Consider the following 14,691-nt stretch of genomic DNA (forward strand, 5'->3'; position numbering starts at 1 on the left):
ATGTTTTTTTTTCCCTTCCCTTCGCACTTAGTGGGTCGTTCACAGGTCACGCATCGCCGGCCAATGATGTGGTCAGCCTTAAAGCTCACCGGTTTGCTGACTCAGCCCTCAACCCATGAGCTTTCTTGATGTTGACAAGGTTGAGCGAGAGCAGCAAAAGCCTCCGCCTGCAATATGGCAACTTTTATTCCTGGATTTATATATTTCCTTCTTATTCCCTTTTCTCCCTCTCGTTAACTTGGAGTGTTCCACGGGTGGAGCTTTGCTACCTTTTTGCTGAGTTCGTCAGTATCTGGGCGTTAGATCGGGCAAGTCGTCCAGATGGCGTCACAGATACAACTGTCAATACCGCAGGAAGGGAAACTGGTAAATGTCGTGTGAGTACAGAGACTGTATCGTCCGTCTTTTTGAATACAGGCTTAAACATGCTACTGGAATGATGCTAACGCTACAGTTTAGCCCGGTAGTTTTAAAAGAAGCCGCCCTAGATTCACCGAGTTTTCGGGCCACTACAGTACATTTCTCTGACCAGATAGATTATATGGAAAGATGGCTCGACAGTTATATAAAAACTACCGGGAGACTTACGTCTGAACTGGCCTCTCTGGAAAACATATCGAATGGCATTCTTTCTCATATTATATCACCACCAAACGTATCTGAAGCCATCCTCGACCAAGACTATGCCTTGCTTGCAATGAAGCGATATGGGGAGTGCTTTAGAGATAGCTGGTCTGGAATGATAAGTGCAACCAAACGGTTTGAGTTACAAGTTGCAGAGCCCATTAGGGCATTCATGCAGGGAGACCTACGGGCGTTCAAGGTCTGATATCTGGGACCCCCTCGGATAATTCGATATTCGCCGCTTACTCTCTTGTAGGAGCTACGCCGTGTCCTTGACCAAACACAGAAACAATATGACCAACTGCAAGCACGGTATTCATCCCAAGGAAAGTCAAAGGAACCGTCTTCTCTGAGAGAAGATGCGTTCCAACTCCATGAGGCTAGGAAAGCATACCTTAAAGCGTCTATGGATTTCTCTGTACAAGCACCGCAGCTCAAGGTTGCGCTTGAAAAGCTTCTTGTCAAAGTATTTTTTGATCAATGGCGGGAATTTCGAATTGTCAAGGACGCATGTTCTGCCACATTCACCAAATACGGACAAGAAATGGAGCGAACCAAGGGCTGGACCCATGAGTTAGAAGCAGGGGAGAAGTCTGCTCGTAAGGATCTCTTGATAGCAAGAAAACAGATCGAAGAATCCGTTGAATATGCGACACGACCTTCTCGAGAGCTGGACGATTACTCTATATCTACAGTACCCTACCTTGGCTCTCGAGGACCTACGTCCGTTAATTTGGCAGAGAATCATGTTTTCTTACCAGAAAAACAAGGCTGGCTAAATCTAAGAGTTCTTACCGGAAAGCCAACTAGAACGGTTTGGATGCGGCGCTGGGCTTTCTTGAAGAATGGCATTTTCGGATGCCTAGTTCAGAACCCCAGAACTGGTGGAGTGGAAGAAAGCGAGCGTATTGGTGTATTACTTTGCAGCATTCGCCCTGCCTTTCAAGAAGAGCGGCGTTTTTGTTTTGAAGTCAAGACCAAAAGCAACACGATAATGCTTCAGGCTGAGACCCAAAAGGAACTCACGGATTGGATCGGTTCTTTTGAAGCTGCTAAACGGAAAGCTCTCGAAAGCCCTGGCTCAGAGTTCTCGGGATTTACGAAATCCAACGCTCCTGATCCTGCATTTGCGATTTCCCAGCCACCTGCCCCTGAATTCGCTGCTGACCCTTCTGACTCTTTAATACCAAACACTAGTGATGAACCGCATACCGTTGAACGTGGTGCCACAACCCCTCTACTAGATCGTGACGCTCTCGGTGTCAGAAATAGCGGTGATTTTTCCCATTCTCGGCGGTCTACTGGTCCAGATAGAGATGCTGACGGTCCCGGCCGTGACCATACTTCAAGAATCATTCAAAAATTGGATATCCATCGGAAACAGAATGCAAATTCACCTCTCCTTGTTCCGCCTTCACCTGGCCAACCGTCTAGTGGCATTGCCAGCTTAATATCCGCTAGCCATAGCATGTTTCCCACAGCGCCTGCATCATCTATGAGGGATGGCGGTGCTGAGAATGGCAAAGTAAAGGGCGGAGCTGCTAAAGGTGACCGCAACCAGACAACCCTTGCGCCATCGACATTAGTTAATCCTCCAGCACCTACAAGCATGAGTAGGATGGCCGTTGTGGTTAGTGCCGAGCGAGGCATTGGTATGGGGCCGGGTGATACAGCAAGTTCTATACCTACCGGAATGATGGCAAACTTATGGGGAAGCTCGCAGTGGGCAATGGTAAACCAACTTCAACGAGAAGAGCCAGTAGTAGCCTCTGAGAACACTCCCGATCGCCCTACAGTATGTTTTCCCTCCCATTTAACTAGTGATATCTAGGACTAACGACAGAAAACTCAGGTTGAAGTCACTCCGGAGACACCCTCTAGTAGCACCACTACTCCTCAGGGCCGGTCATCCATGACACGCCATAGGGCGACGGTCAGCCTTGGAGAACCTGGAGCATTCCACTCTGATGCCATAACAGCACCACATGAATATCCATCTTATTACCCGCAACAGCTAAAGCCCCATGATTCTCAATTCCGTCTACTTTTCCCACATATACCTAGGAGCGAAAGCCTTGTCCTCGTGTTCAGGGCAACATTTAGCCCCAATGACCAACAAGACTTCCCTGGAAGGGCTTTTGCGACAACTCGTAACATATATTTTTACAGCAACCATCTGGGCCTTGTTCTAACAACCTGCGCCAATTTACGCAGTATAACCGAGGTTACTGCTGCACCTGGTAGAGACTGTGACTTCTTGTATCTTCACGTTGTTCCGGAGAAAGGGAGTGACATTCCAGGACGTTTAGGGGTGAAGACGTTTTTGGAGCCCTTGAAACTACTCCAGCGAAGATTAAATTATCTAGTTACCAACGCTGCTCTTGATAACCCTGCAGGTCTAGATACAGTTATCAGCACCTTGATCAAACTAGAGACCAATGGCCCGACAAGGACACCAAGTGTGGATAGCTGGGAGGATGTACCATTGAACACTCCAGCTGACGATGGCACTGTATTACCAAAGCCAGAAAAACTGCTCAAAGCCGGCACATATATCGATAATGATTTGGACATTGATCTAATCAAACAGAACGCTAGCACACAAGCTTCTCGTATAAGGCTACCGGCGCAGCCTGTAATATATGAACCACAAGGAGCTCTTCATCTTGCAGCCGAACAATATGTTAACATGAGCCCGAAAGCTTTATTTCTCGTATTATTTGGGGATAACAGTCCCGTTTGGCAACTATCGCAGCACCAAAGAAGGGCACAAAGTGTGTATCATCCCCTCCTACTTATCATGTTTTATAGCTGATTGGATCAAGATATCAAGCAAGGTCCGTGGGTGACTCTACCATCTTCCCATCTTCGGCGTGAGATGGCCTATCAAATCCGCATGGTTGACACCTTTGGTAAGATTCTACGATAAAACATAGACTCTTAGATTCAACTAATATTGTAAACACTCCAGGGCGATCCCACCTCGCAGACGTTTGTGATTACCAGATAATTGACGTATTCAATGACCATCTCTGCTATGTTGTTACAGACAAGCGAACCCCATGGCATCTTCCATTCAAGCGACAATTCAGGCTTGTTAGCAAAGCCGTTATTACCCATGTTTCGAAATCGAAATGCAAGTTGGCTGTTTTCACAAAGGTCGAATGGATTTTACAGCCTTACCTTATCAGCGGTAAGTCTTGGTAATTCCCCTCCTGGTATTCTTACGAATGCTAATTAGTTTAAAGGCATCATCGAACGACAAGCTATGAAGGAGCTGGAACAAGGTTCATTGGACTTGATAGACCTTGTGTCGGACCAAGTTAAACGACTGGGCCCGTATCCCACAATAAAAACCGCAATTTCCATGTTCGGCAACGTTGGCCATCAAACAGAGACTTCCAATATCATAGTCTCTGAAAAACTTCGATTACAACTACAGCGCCCGTTAAAGCAAAGTGGTTTGCTACCCCTGTTGCTAGAAACCTCTGGGTCACTCTTCCAATCCGCAGCGTCCTCCTTAATCATCTGGTTCTGGGCTCTTCTTCAATGGGTTTGGAAAGTATCCAACGCCAACAAAACTATTCTACTGCTTTTGGTTCTCAGTCTGCTTGTAAACGGATTTCACTCATGGCGTGATACATTAGATTGGTGGCAAGAGCGTAATGCAACCAAGTTTATGGCTCGCCTTGGTGTTCGTCCAAACACGGTAATGGGCAAAGCAATCTACCTCAAAGATATGAACGATACAGTTACGTTGTCTGTAGGGATTCAGGGCTTCAATGGCAGCACCTGGTTAGTTACTCTAATCCAACAATGCGGTTGTAAGGACTAATGATTGACATTTTTATAGCTTTTCAACATTCCGTGAAGAGAATGGATTGATGAGAACTGATCTACTATTACCACCGTCAGGAACGCCTGCCCGCAATAAGATTTCGCAGAGTGCTGCCTATCGGCTTCAACGTACTCGCGAAAGACTTGGATCCTACCGCCACAACCTCCTCGTAGGGTTGAGGGTGGTAAACAGTATAGAAAGAGAAGTTCTTCAGTTAGAATGGGAGCGCTGGCTTCGTCGTGAAACTCGAAGGTGCACCCTGCTTGATATCATGCTGAAGGAGCACATACAATATCATGATAATGATGACTATGATGGAGTTTTGGGTCTTCGGAGACAAATATTGTCTGGTAATCAAGAAGAGATTGAAAAGTGGTATAAGGAATATTGTTCGAGTTGCCAACGAGATCAGGAGCGAGTTTTTATCGACAATTAGCATCAGCGTCACGCGTCTTTTCACCGCGTTTGATTTTGGGCATCCATTATGCATCATATATATACCCCGTTAGCAGAATTGGTGTTTTTAATATATACAAGGATGTTATGTATTTCTTTTTTGCATTATTAGCCATTCGTCAATCTTTTAGTAGTGTACAATAGGGCAATCATCGAGCTGGTCAGGTTATGATACCGCGCATGCAGCCTTGGGTATCTTATTTTAGCCGCCATCCATAACTAACATCTCAGTATATGTGACTCAAAAACGCACGTTTGTAAGAATTCCGTGATTGAATGGTATCATTTCATCAATTCTGTCTTGGCTTCGGTGTGCCTTCCATTGTCACATAGTAGACCACGGTACCATCTCCACCCAAGCCTCTATTCACCATTGCAAGCAAGGCTCTCTTTCCACCCCACGGTTTGTCCCTTTTCAGCCTTATGTACTCTTGCATCTTTTTACTTGCTTCTTCTAGGTCAAACGAATCAAGCCGTAAATCCTCTGTTCGATCAGGCAAAGAGTCATGTATACCAGCTAACCGGCGTAATGTCCACTTTTCTCCCTGTGCTGTGGGTATTACCCACTCTCGCTCTATTGGCACATCATGCATGGGGATGCGATGTTCTAATATATAAGCCTGTTCGTCTGGATGGATGTAAACGGCTTGAGGAGGAGTGCCAGAGATCAAAGGTATGGATTGTTTGGTAGAAAGCGAGAACGGTTCATGGATCCGTAGCCCTGTCCATTGATGTTGGTGTTCGAGGTTATGGAGGATCTCAAGTGTGAGAGCGGTATTTGGAGTAGGAGGTTGTGGCTGTGAAGAAATCAGCGACGTAACCGCAGATGGAGCTACTGCTGGGGTATGGGTCGACATTCCTGGGGACACCGAGGCATACCACGAGCCAAATTCGTGTGTACTAAGCTGAAAGATAGACAACTATGTTAGTTGGACCATTTGCTCGCCACCCATCAATCTCGAGAGTGCAAATGTGTACGTACTTTCATTGCTCCAACGACGAGAGAGAAAAAGACTGAAAGGAGCGAAATAAACTCTCGATAACAATCTGATAAGCTTTAGGGATACTTATGTAATAAGGTACTGGACAGATTTCAAGATCGTCATCGCTTGAACGGAGGAAGAAGAATAAAAAAGAAACCATTTCAAGTCTATGTTGCGCTGTATTATATTCCAACCGGAATATTTCTTTTCTACCCCTTTTGTTTTTCTATTTTGCTTCTGCTCTTTTCTGCCAATGGGACGGTTAGACTCCTGAATTCTTCCAATAATTATTATATCTTCAATGGCGCGCGAGAAACAAAAGGTGCCCGTTCAACGGGTACCATCCGGCGGAATCATGCACGCACCTAAAGACATTCCAGAAACGAACGGCGCAATTGAGCAGCCAGGGAAAGGAAAACCACAAGTCCAGGCTTCTCCGGAGCCGTCACAACCTGGGCTCTTGCAGCTGGTGATTTGCGTGGCAGGTATCTATGCCTCATTGTAAGCGCTCCCTACGCATTACTCTTCTTAATATTTATGCCTCTAACACTATCTATTTGCAGTCTTTCTTGGGGTGTGCTTCAGGAAGCAATCACTACTACCCATTATCCTGTTCACCCGCCTACGTCCGTGATCCCGAACCCTCAGACCGAAAGATTCACATTCTCCCTGGTTTTGAATACCGTACAATCCTTCTTTGCTGTCATAACGGGGTCTATGTACCTCTATTTCTCTACACCTCGTGGGGCGAGTACACCATCGATATTTCCTACCAGCCGGATTATCGTTCCTTTGATACTTGTCAGCCTATCGTCCTCCTTAGCCTCTCCTTTTGGATATGCCAGTCTTGCACACATCGACTACGTCACTTTTACTCTGGCAAAGTCTTGCAAGTTATTGCCGGTTATGTTTCTTCATCTGACTATTTTTCAAAAACGGTATCCTCTGTATAAGTATGGAGTGATTCTTCTCCTCACTATCGGCGTGGCGACATTTACTCTACATCATCCAGGCACGGCAAAGAAGAGAGGATCCAAGGGACCGAACTCGTCCTCCATATTTGGACTCTTCCTCCTCTTCATTAACCTCCTGCTGGATGGTCTCACCAATACAACACAGGATCATATCTTCACGTCTCCAAAGTTATATGGCAAATTCAGTGGCCCCCAGATGATGGTGGCTCAAAACTTGATATCTACTATCCTCACGAGCGCTTATCTCGTTGTCATGCCCCACGTTTCTACCTCTATCCTCCCTCTCCTGCCATTACCTATTCCTCCATCACAAACATCAGAACTCTCGTCTGCTATTGCTTTTCTCTCCCGTCACCCTCAGGCCACTAAAGACGTAGTTGCATTCGCTGCGTGTGGGGCCATTGGCCAGTTATTCATCTTCTACACATTAGCACGCTTCTCCTCCCTTCTCTTGGTGACAGTAACATTAACCAGAAAGATGTTAACTATGCTTCTCAGTGTTGTATGGTTTGGCCATAAGTTAGGTAGAGGCCAATGGGCAGGAGTTGGTTTGGTGTTTAGCGGAATTGGAGCAGAGGCTTGGGTTCAGAGGAAGGAGAAGGAGAAGAAACTCCGGGACAAAGCCAAAGAGGGGAAATTCCTATAGATGCTTTTGTCATCATATGGCAGCCCTCTAGAAGGCCTGATGCTTTCCACCACGCTTTAATACTGGGCGTCCATGTTCTCATTTTTTGTTTTTTGTACCCTTCTTTTCATGTTCCTTTTTAGACAAGATTTCTATTCTAGTATAGATGTACCCTTGAGATTCATGTATATAGTTGATTTTCACGTTTTAGATATCCCGAATTATATATCTGCCCAGGGTAATGCTAACTCTGGGAATTTTTTTGTTGCATTAACCTATTTTCTCCCTTCAACCATAATAATATGGTATCCAAACCCAGTTTTCACTTCGACATACTTCGGGTTTCCCGTGGTACTTGGTTCTAAGTCATATGCTACCTTCTCAAATGCAGCGTCTAAGCTCCCTCTGACTTTCCATCCGAGTGATCCACCTATTTAGTGCACATGTTAGACTTCACCCTCTGTGGAATCATACAACCATTAAGCCAGGTGAAGAACGAAACATATAGTTTGAATTGTGACGATAGAGGGGAGTAATAGAGGGAAACCATACCCTGTCTAGCTTTGTCTTCTGAAAACTCCCGAGCAACTTCGTCAAATTTGGCCCCTGATCGTAATTTCTCTAAAGCTTCTTCCTTCTTTGAGTGTTTCTCGCACTGTCGTTTCATTTCACAACATGCAGTAAGCAAACAATCAAGATCGCAAAAGATAACACATAGGATCACCAAGCATATGCAGGGGTATCTTCTCTCCATAGAAATAATCTGGGGTAAAGTGGGTATATGCACGACGTACAAGAATGTGTCGAACGTTTATGGAGGTGGCAGCTTTCAATCCCTTCCCCTTACCACCATCAGAACTTTCTGCCTCTTTTCCTTTCCCCTTGCCTTTCCCACCCTTACTATCTCCTCCTTTATTCTTCGGGGCCATGGTACGATTAAATGTGTCAGGTAACAACAGAAAAAATGCGCTGGAATGCACTTTTGACAGATGAGATTATAGATTGTGTTAGTTGAAGGGTAGTAGATTTTCGATGTTTGTCGACTTTTGATATGGAGTGGATTTTAACTCCCGTTAGCGGCTGACTAAACTAACTTTTATATAGCCAACCTCCTCTTTATTCTCTTCCTCATCTCATTGTGGAATATCATGCAGTCCATGGAGGGGTTGGAGTTGCGATGGTAGCCTAAGTGTAGGTATGTGGCAAAATTTAGCGTATAGGTGAAGGAAGAGAGTGATATTAAACATTTCTATTTCTGGTATCAAAACACCTTGACGATAGTTCAGAACGCTAAATTATATGGAAAATTATTATATACATATAAGAGTATAATCTGGCTGCCATTATGGCAACTCGTATGTCACTCCGTCTTGAACGCCCCTTCCACTAGGTTTTCCTGCTGGTATGGAGCCGAGCATCTCGCTCGGAGGTCTCTTTTGGTTATTACCCGTTTCGCTGACCACGGGAAGCGAGCCTGGCACCTCATCGTGCATTTCTGGTGGCCCAGGGGGTGAGTACTTATTGGACTCATGACCGCTAACCATAGGCATAACTTGGTTCGCCCGCCGCCGCCGCCGTAGTAGTAGCAGTAAATAAGCTGCAGCTGCGAGGCCAATTGCACCAGCAGCTACGCCTGCTCCAATGCCTGCTTTTGCGCCAGTGCTGAGGCCCGCGTTTTTGTGGTTGACAGGTATCGAGTGTGTGGCGGTGGGTTCTAATGTTTTTGTTACAATAATAGTTGCGACCGGGGTGAGAATGCTCTCTGAGGTTGATGAGGCTGTTGTTAATGTAGTATAGCTTGTGGTTGATGTGCTGGTAATTGTCGTATATGATGTGACTGGGCTATCGTCGGATATTCCGAATCCGCCAGACACTGCGTATAAGGTCTCGTTCACATCGTATTCCTCCGACGCTTTTCTAAGATCGAAATGGAATGGCGACCATACAAGGTTATCTTTCGATATATCGACTGTCCCATATGAGTCAAACTTTTTCCTTGGCTCAATCTCTTCTATAAAGCGAAGCTGTCAATATTTCTCTCGAGTCTAGAGCCTCAATGACTCGCGGCATCTAACATACCATAGAGTAGCCAAACATACGGGCACCTATCATCATTGGACACTAGCCAGATATTGTATGAATTTGCGCTGCCCAGGCATTCCTTCACCTCTTCGTCTGACCAGCCTCCAAACTCAAGTCTGGGTCTGTCTCCCCAAGAGTAATTCGGGTTCGGAGTTGTTGTTGATGGCTGTGCGAATACTACAGCCGTACAATTCACAGCCAAACTGAGCAAGGCGCCATGAGAGAGCAGGAGGGCAAAATATATAACGTACATTTTGACGGTGGATGAGATGAAAACTTGCTGCCCATAACAAGGCCATCGTGGGGGCTCAAATATAAGAGAAGTAAAAGGGGCTGAGCTAACTGTTGGGTATCAAGGATATTTTTGGTGTACCGGGGACCGCTGTAAATAAATAAAAGATCCATGTCCCGTCATTTTGAAATGTCCAACGAGATGTTGCGCTAGGCATGGTTTGATGTTGGTTCGGTGGTATATCACAACCAGGTTACCAACATCTCTAGTTCCAACGCTCGGCAACCCCCAAAGGATGGAAAGCAATGGATGCACTGCCAAATGGGTCTTATAAGGCCAAACTTCACCGGAGCGTTTCCTTTCTGATACCGTTGCATCGCATAGAGCACAAACCGATATTATACGTGGTATTACAGGTGTCACACATGACGGGTATTAGGTAAGGTACGCCCCGGGCGGCCCGGCAGCTGTGCTTACTCGGAAATTTATTATTCCAGTTCTAAATAGGGAGGCAATATTACGTAAAAATTGATTATTAAGATGATATTATCAAAGCGTCATGTAATCCACATGGCGAGCGAATCACCATTAAGAAAGTGTAAGACATCGCGCGGAGATTTACGTGCGGAACAACGATCATTCAGATTTGCATGGTAGTAGGGGCATGCCTTAGTTAAAGAGGAATGAGATCCCCCCAGCTTCCATACAAGTCGAACGTCCATCTGACGACCAGCATGGACGATTTATTACCATACTTATCTTGACGAATTCCGTCGCCGTGGACAGTATCTATATCTGAGGCCACCAACAAACCAACGATCCAAATGGACTGCGTGAAGCAGATGAAGGCAATAATGGAAGCTATCGTTCTCTTAACGTCAGACGTTGCAGTATCCCGCAATCGAAGGTTACGCGTCTGACAATTATAAATAATGCCTCGATTAGCTATATAATTCAAGGATAGGTTTGCTATCTTGGAGTCCCGTGCTTTTGAACTTGATATCAGCTCTGCGAACTCTTGTCTAACTTGTTGACAAAGTCATTATACACCTCTGTAAAGCCTTCCGCTGCCTGGAGTGCATGTTGTTAATCTTTAGCAGAGCTTATGACGATGCAAACAGTACGCGACTTATCGACCAAGGCTTCGTCATATGTGAAAAGAGTCGAGTCTGCGATCGCATTCCTCGATGCCCTATACCCTTTAGATTCTCCAGGCAAGGTTGAACAAGCATTGCCCTTGCTGGAATCAGCTATACGACGTCTTTGGCTTTTTACCACTCTAGACACCGACCTCGAGAGTGCAGTCATCAGACAGCTTCAAAAATTCGATATTGTTTCGGGAGTAGGAAGAGCCACGGTAGCATGCGAAGCAACCTTTGAATTATATATAGCGAACAAGGTGATGGCTGCTACTGACAAGGCGAAAGGTAGGCAACACCATGCTTGATGTCGTGGGACGGATGAGGCCTGGCACACTTCTGCGGCGCGTACTCATTAAAGACAGCCGTTTATCCAGTGGGTACCCAGCCCACCCTCTCCTAGCATTGTTAAGAAATTGAGGCCTGTGATTATATGTCATAGCAATGGAGTCTCTCAACTCAACTGATATAGTTTCTATGGTTCTATGATAGTAGTACAAGTATTTCTTAGAAATAAAACAAAGAAGGGTAAATGGTTGGATAGACCTGAATGCCACTTAATAGCAGATCAGGAATTGGGTATATTTGCGTATGATTCCGTAGCTCTCGCCACTTCTCGTGCCTACGCTTTGTATTTTTACAGAATTACATATCAATACTCACCGTACCTATTAAAATAGATACCAAATCAAGTTATTTTTGCAATTAAACCTCATATATCTCGTGTCTCAGACTAGGGGTCGACAGAAACGGTGAGAGCTAATGCAGCAGGGCTACATAGTAAGGATGCGTTGTACTATGCGGTGCTGCGGTCTACTACATAGTACTGCATAGTATGTCCTCTGCTCTCGCTGGGTTGTAAGCTAGTTAGAGTCCGCTGGTACTAACTTAGTTTAAAGTGTCAAATGTTCTACTTAGTCAGCTCGCATGCTCAGAGACCTCATCCTTGTACTTAGGCGCTTCAAGCTTAAGAATATTCTCATTTTACACCCATAGTTACATGCTCTCTTACCCTGTCAACTAATCACCATTCGCTGCTCCTGCTCATATTTGACAGTTATGAGCCCGGCTATCGCTTATTGAATTAAAGAACGCCACGAAGAACGATCAATTTGAAAATTCCGAATACACCATACGACTACTGTCACCTACCCAGTCTTCAACTAGCTCCGAGCAGAGGTCTCATTATATACGATAATGAAAGGCCTAAAGAAGCGCCTCTGCCCAATGGACAAGGACAGAATGTACGAGGTCGAACAAAAGTACGAAGCATTGAAAAATGGGACAAGAGCCAGAGACGTCTTTGCCTAGCTTGATAACTGGATAAAGGTCTATCAAGAGGCACAAAAACTTGATATCATCCAGAAACAAGCCCTTTACATTCCCTGTTTCCACACAAATTTGCTGGCCGATAGGCCTCTAGATAAAACTAGAAACAGGAAGAATAAGTCATAAAAAGTCCAAAAAGGAAGCCGCGGTAACGAGACGAATATGCGGAATGAGGGTGCTTGAGTTCAATGAGCCCGAACAAACAATCAATGTCACAATCGAGCTCGAAGCCTACCTTCCAGGGACGAACACAGTCCCAATCCTGGAACCTGATCCCAACCTGCATTTGTGGAAATATACACTGGAGCAGCGATTGATGATTGGTTAATTGATCGTGAGAGTATATACGGGTGTAAAATGCGTATATTCCTGAGCTTGAAGAGCCTAAGAACAAGGATGAATGAATATACCACGGACAGAGCACGTGAGCTGGCTAAGTACTCTGTACAACATTTGACAAGAAGGAATCAGTCCCTCCAGGGAGAAGCGACTATCAGGTTAAGATATATATATATCCCGCCAGTTTATTGATCGCTTCTAAATTTCTCCGTTATAACCTCTTTGTATCTCACATCGTTTCTCCCTCTCTCCATCATGGGCGGCGGTGAAAGTTTCCCCGGGTTCCCTCACCCCAACCCCACGGTATCCTACTGGCAAGTGCCTCCGCACAATATCGCAAACCACCGAACAACACCAGCCCTGCCAACGTCCACTAAGTTCGACTATATTATCGTGGGCTCAGGCATATCTGGCGCGGCGATAGCTCACAAACTCCTAGCACGCAATGCTGGCCTCTCGATCCTTATGCTCGAGGCCCGCACATCCGCCTCAGGCGCTTCGGGCCGTAACGGAGGCCACTGTCGGGCCGGCTTTTGGCTGAACTATAGCCGTTATGCCCAGGCCCTAGGCGAAGACGAGGCGCTCAAGTTCGAGAGGCTCGAGGAGGCCAACATCCAGGACATTGCCGATTTTGTGCGCGACCACCGTGTTGATTGCGACTTTGCCAACGTTGAAACAGCGGATGTCTATGTCACTCAGGAGGAATGGGCGGCTGTGTTGGATGTCGTTGAGGCCCGAGAGGAGGTTAAACGGCGGAAGCCCGACCTTGCGTCCTCGATTCGTCGTACAGTCTTGCATGGAGAAGAGGCCAGGAAACATATGGGAATGCCTGCTATTGTTGGAGCCATCACCTGGCCCGCCCATACCCAGAACCCGTATCATCTAGTATGCCGGATGCTAGAGCTCAGCTTGGAGAAGGGTCTCAATCTGCAAACCACAACGACAGCACTTGACATTACCGCGCACGCACAAGGAGAAGGTTGGCTCGTCAACACGGACAGGGGCACCGTCCATGCAAGCCGAGTCGTCCTCGCCACCAATGCCTACACGGCTCCCCTACACCGTGGCCTGGCCGCTACAGGCTTCCTGACAACCGCAAGGAGCCAGCTTACCGCCTTGAGGCCTGGAAAAAATATGCTAGATGACCCAGAGACACTGTTGCGCGGTAGTGCAGGGCTTAATGACGCCGGCAGCGGTGACTACTTCATGTACCGTGCTCAAGACTGTCATCTCATCTACGGTGGCGGCCGAAGTCACTCCGAGACTGGCGATCGTAACACCACGAATGATGCCGTAGTAAACCCGGACGTTGCCAACTATCTCCACCGTGCGCCTCCCCAGCTCTTTAGCCCCGAGGCATGGGGTGACGACAGTCGTGTTGTCAGGGACTGGTGTGGTATCACCTGCTACACGCCCGACACGTTCCCTCTTGTCGGTGAATCCCCGGGCCAGAATGGATTATGGATGTCTGTGGGTATGAATGGACATGGCAGTACGTTTCTTACCATTTGCCTTATTTAAGTCGTGAAATTACTGACCTGGAATTGCAGTGGCTATGGCCTTTCGATGTGCCGAGGCTTTGGTAGAGATGATGACGACTGGCAAAGAACCGGAATGGTTTCCAAAGTCATTTAGGCTGCAGCGCGCATGGGAGAAGCCCATTGCTGAATTTACCAATTAGAGGCTAAATTATACTATTTGTATGTGACATAATTTAGCTATGAACAAGGGTGCATCTCAGGAGCTCAGGTAAACTCATTCTCAAAATAGTGTACGACCACGCAATTCTCTATGTTGATCTACAGTGACTGCATACAGAGGCAGTCTAGTTCCCAATACTTTTTGCAGTATAGCTCAAATTTTCGGACACAGGCAAGTCGTGACCTTGCAGCGTGTTAGGCTGCAATGCATGTCGGACTTGACGGCCAACCCAGCGGAACGCGTCTGGGAAATTCCGTTCAATTTTCAAGCATATGACCACTATAATGCTGTTCTACGAGCAGGCTGTGGGAGCTGAAAACATCCACCCAAGAATTGTTTTTTAAGGAGAATATATATCCGAACACATAG

General features: G+C 46.2%; 7 protein-coding genes across 7 annotated transcripts; 4 read left to right on the plus strand and 3 right to left on the minus strand.

Moving 5' to 3' along the window:
* Positions 1–321: 321 nt before the first annotated feature.
* MCYG_00884 (SipA3) lies at positions 322–4,898 on the plus strand (the record flags this gene model as incomplete). Its single annotated transcript, XM_002850734.1, has 8 exons — positions 322–377; positions 460–823; positions 881–2,419; positions 2,468–3,398; positions 3,450–3,536; positions 3,596–3,817; positions 3,873–4,419; positions 4,478–4,898. 8 exons carry the CDS (start codon positions 322–324, stop codon positions 4,896–4,898), a joined length of 4,167 nt encoding a protein of 1,388 aa, XP_002850780.1.
* Positions 4,899–5,208: 310 nt separating this feature from the next.
* On the minus strand, positions 5,209–5,871 carry MCYG_00885 (conserved hypothetical protein; the record flags this gene model as incomplete). Its single annotated transcript, XM_002850735.1, has 2 exons — positions 5,209–5,818; positions 5,840–5,871. The coding sequence occupies 2 exons, from the start codon at positions 5,869–5,871 to the stop codon at positions 5,209–5,211; spliced, it is 642 nt and encodes a 213-aa protein (XP_002850781.1).
* A 331-nt stretch (positions 5,872–6,202) lies between these two features.
* Positions 6,203–7,521, plus strand: MCYG_00886 (solute carrier family 35 member B1; the record flags this gene model as incomplete). Its single annotated transcript, XM_002850736.1, has 2 exons — positions 6,203–6,402; positions 6,465–7,521. 2 exons carry the CDS (start codon positions 6,203–6,205, stop codon positions 7,519–7,521), a joined length of 1,257 nt encoding a protein of 418 aa, XP_002850782.1.
* A 254-nt stretch (positions 7,522–7,775) lies between these two features.
* On the minus strand, positions 7,776–8,429 carry MCYG_00887 (peptidyl-prolyl cis-trans isomerase pin4; the record flags this gene model as incomplete). The annotated part of the gene is made up of 3 exons (XM_002850737.1): positions 7,776–7,930; positions 8,053–8,155; positions 8,295–8,429. 3 exons carry the CDS (start codon positions 8,427–8,429, stop codon positions 7,776–7,778), a joined length of 393 nt encoding a protein of 130 aa, XP_002850783.1.
* Positions 8,430–8,843: 414 nt separating this feature from the next.
* Positions 8,844–9,835, minus strand: MCYG_00888 (uncharacterized protein; the record flags this gene model as incomplete). Its single annotated transcript, XM_002850738.1, has 2 exons — positions 8,844–9,511; positions 9,580–9,835. 2 exons carry the CDS (start codon positions 9,833–9,835, stop codon positions 8,844–8,846), a joined length of 924 nt encoding a protein of 307 aa, XP_002850784.1.
* Positions 9,836–10,925: 1,090 nt separating this feature from the next.
* MCYG_00889 (uncharacterized protein) lies at positions 10,926–11,261 on the plus strand (the record flags this gene model as incomplete). Its single annotated transcript, XM_002850739.1, has 1 exon — positions 10,926–11,261. One exon carries the CDS (start codon positions 10,926–10,928, stop codon positions 11,259–11,261), a length of 336 nt encoding a protein of 111 aa, XP_002850785.1.
* Positions 11,262–12,876: 1,615 nt separating this feature from the next.
* Positions 12,877–14,638, plus strand: MCYG_00890 (FAD dependent oxidoreductase; the record flags this gene model as incomplete). Its single annotated transcript, XM_002850740.1, has 3 exons — positions 12,877–14,113; positions 14,340–14,370; positions 14,470–14,638. The coding sequence occupies 3 exons, from the start codon at positions 12,877–12,879 to the stop codon at positions 14,636–14,638; spliced, it is 1,437 nt and encodes a 478-aa protein (XP_002850786.1).
* Between the last annotated feature and the right edge of the window lie 53 nt (positions 14,639–14,691).

The sequence above is a fragment of the Microsporum canis genome, genomic scaffold (genome assembly GCF_000151145.1).
Source record: "Microsporum canis CBS 113480 supercont1.1 genomic scaffold, whole genome shotgun sequence".
NCBI lineage: Eukaryota > Fungi > Ascomycota > Eurotiomycetes > Onygenales > Arthrodermataceae > Microsporum > Microsporum canis.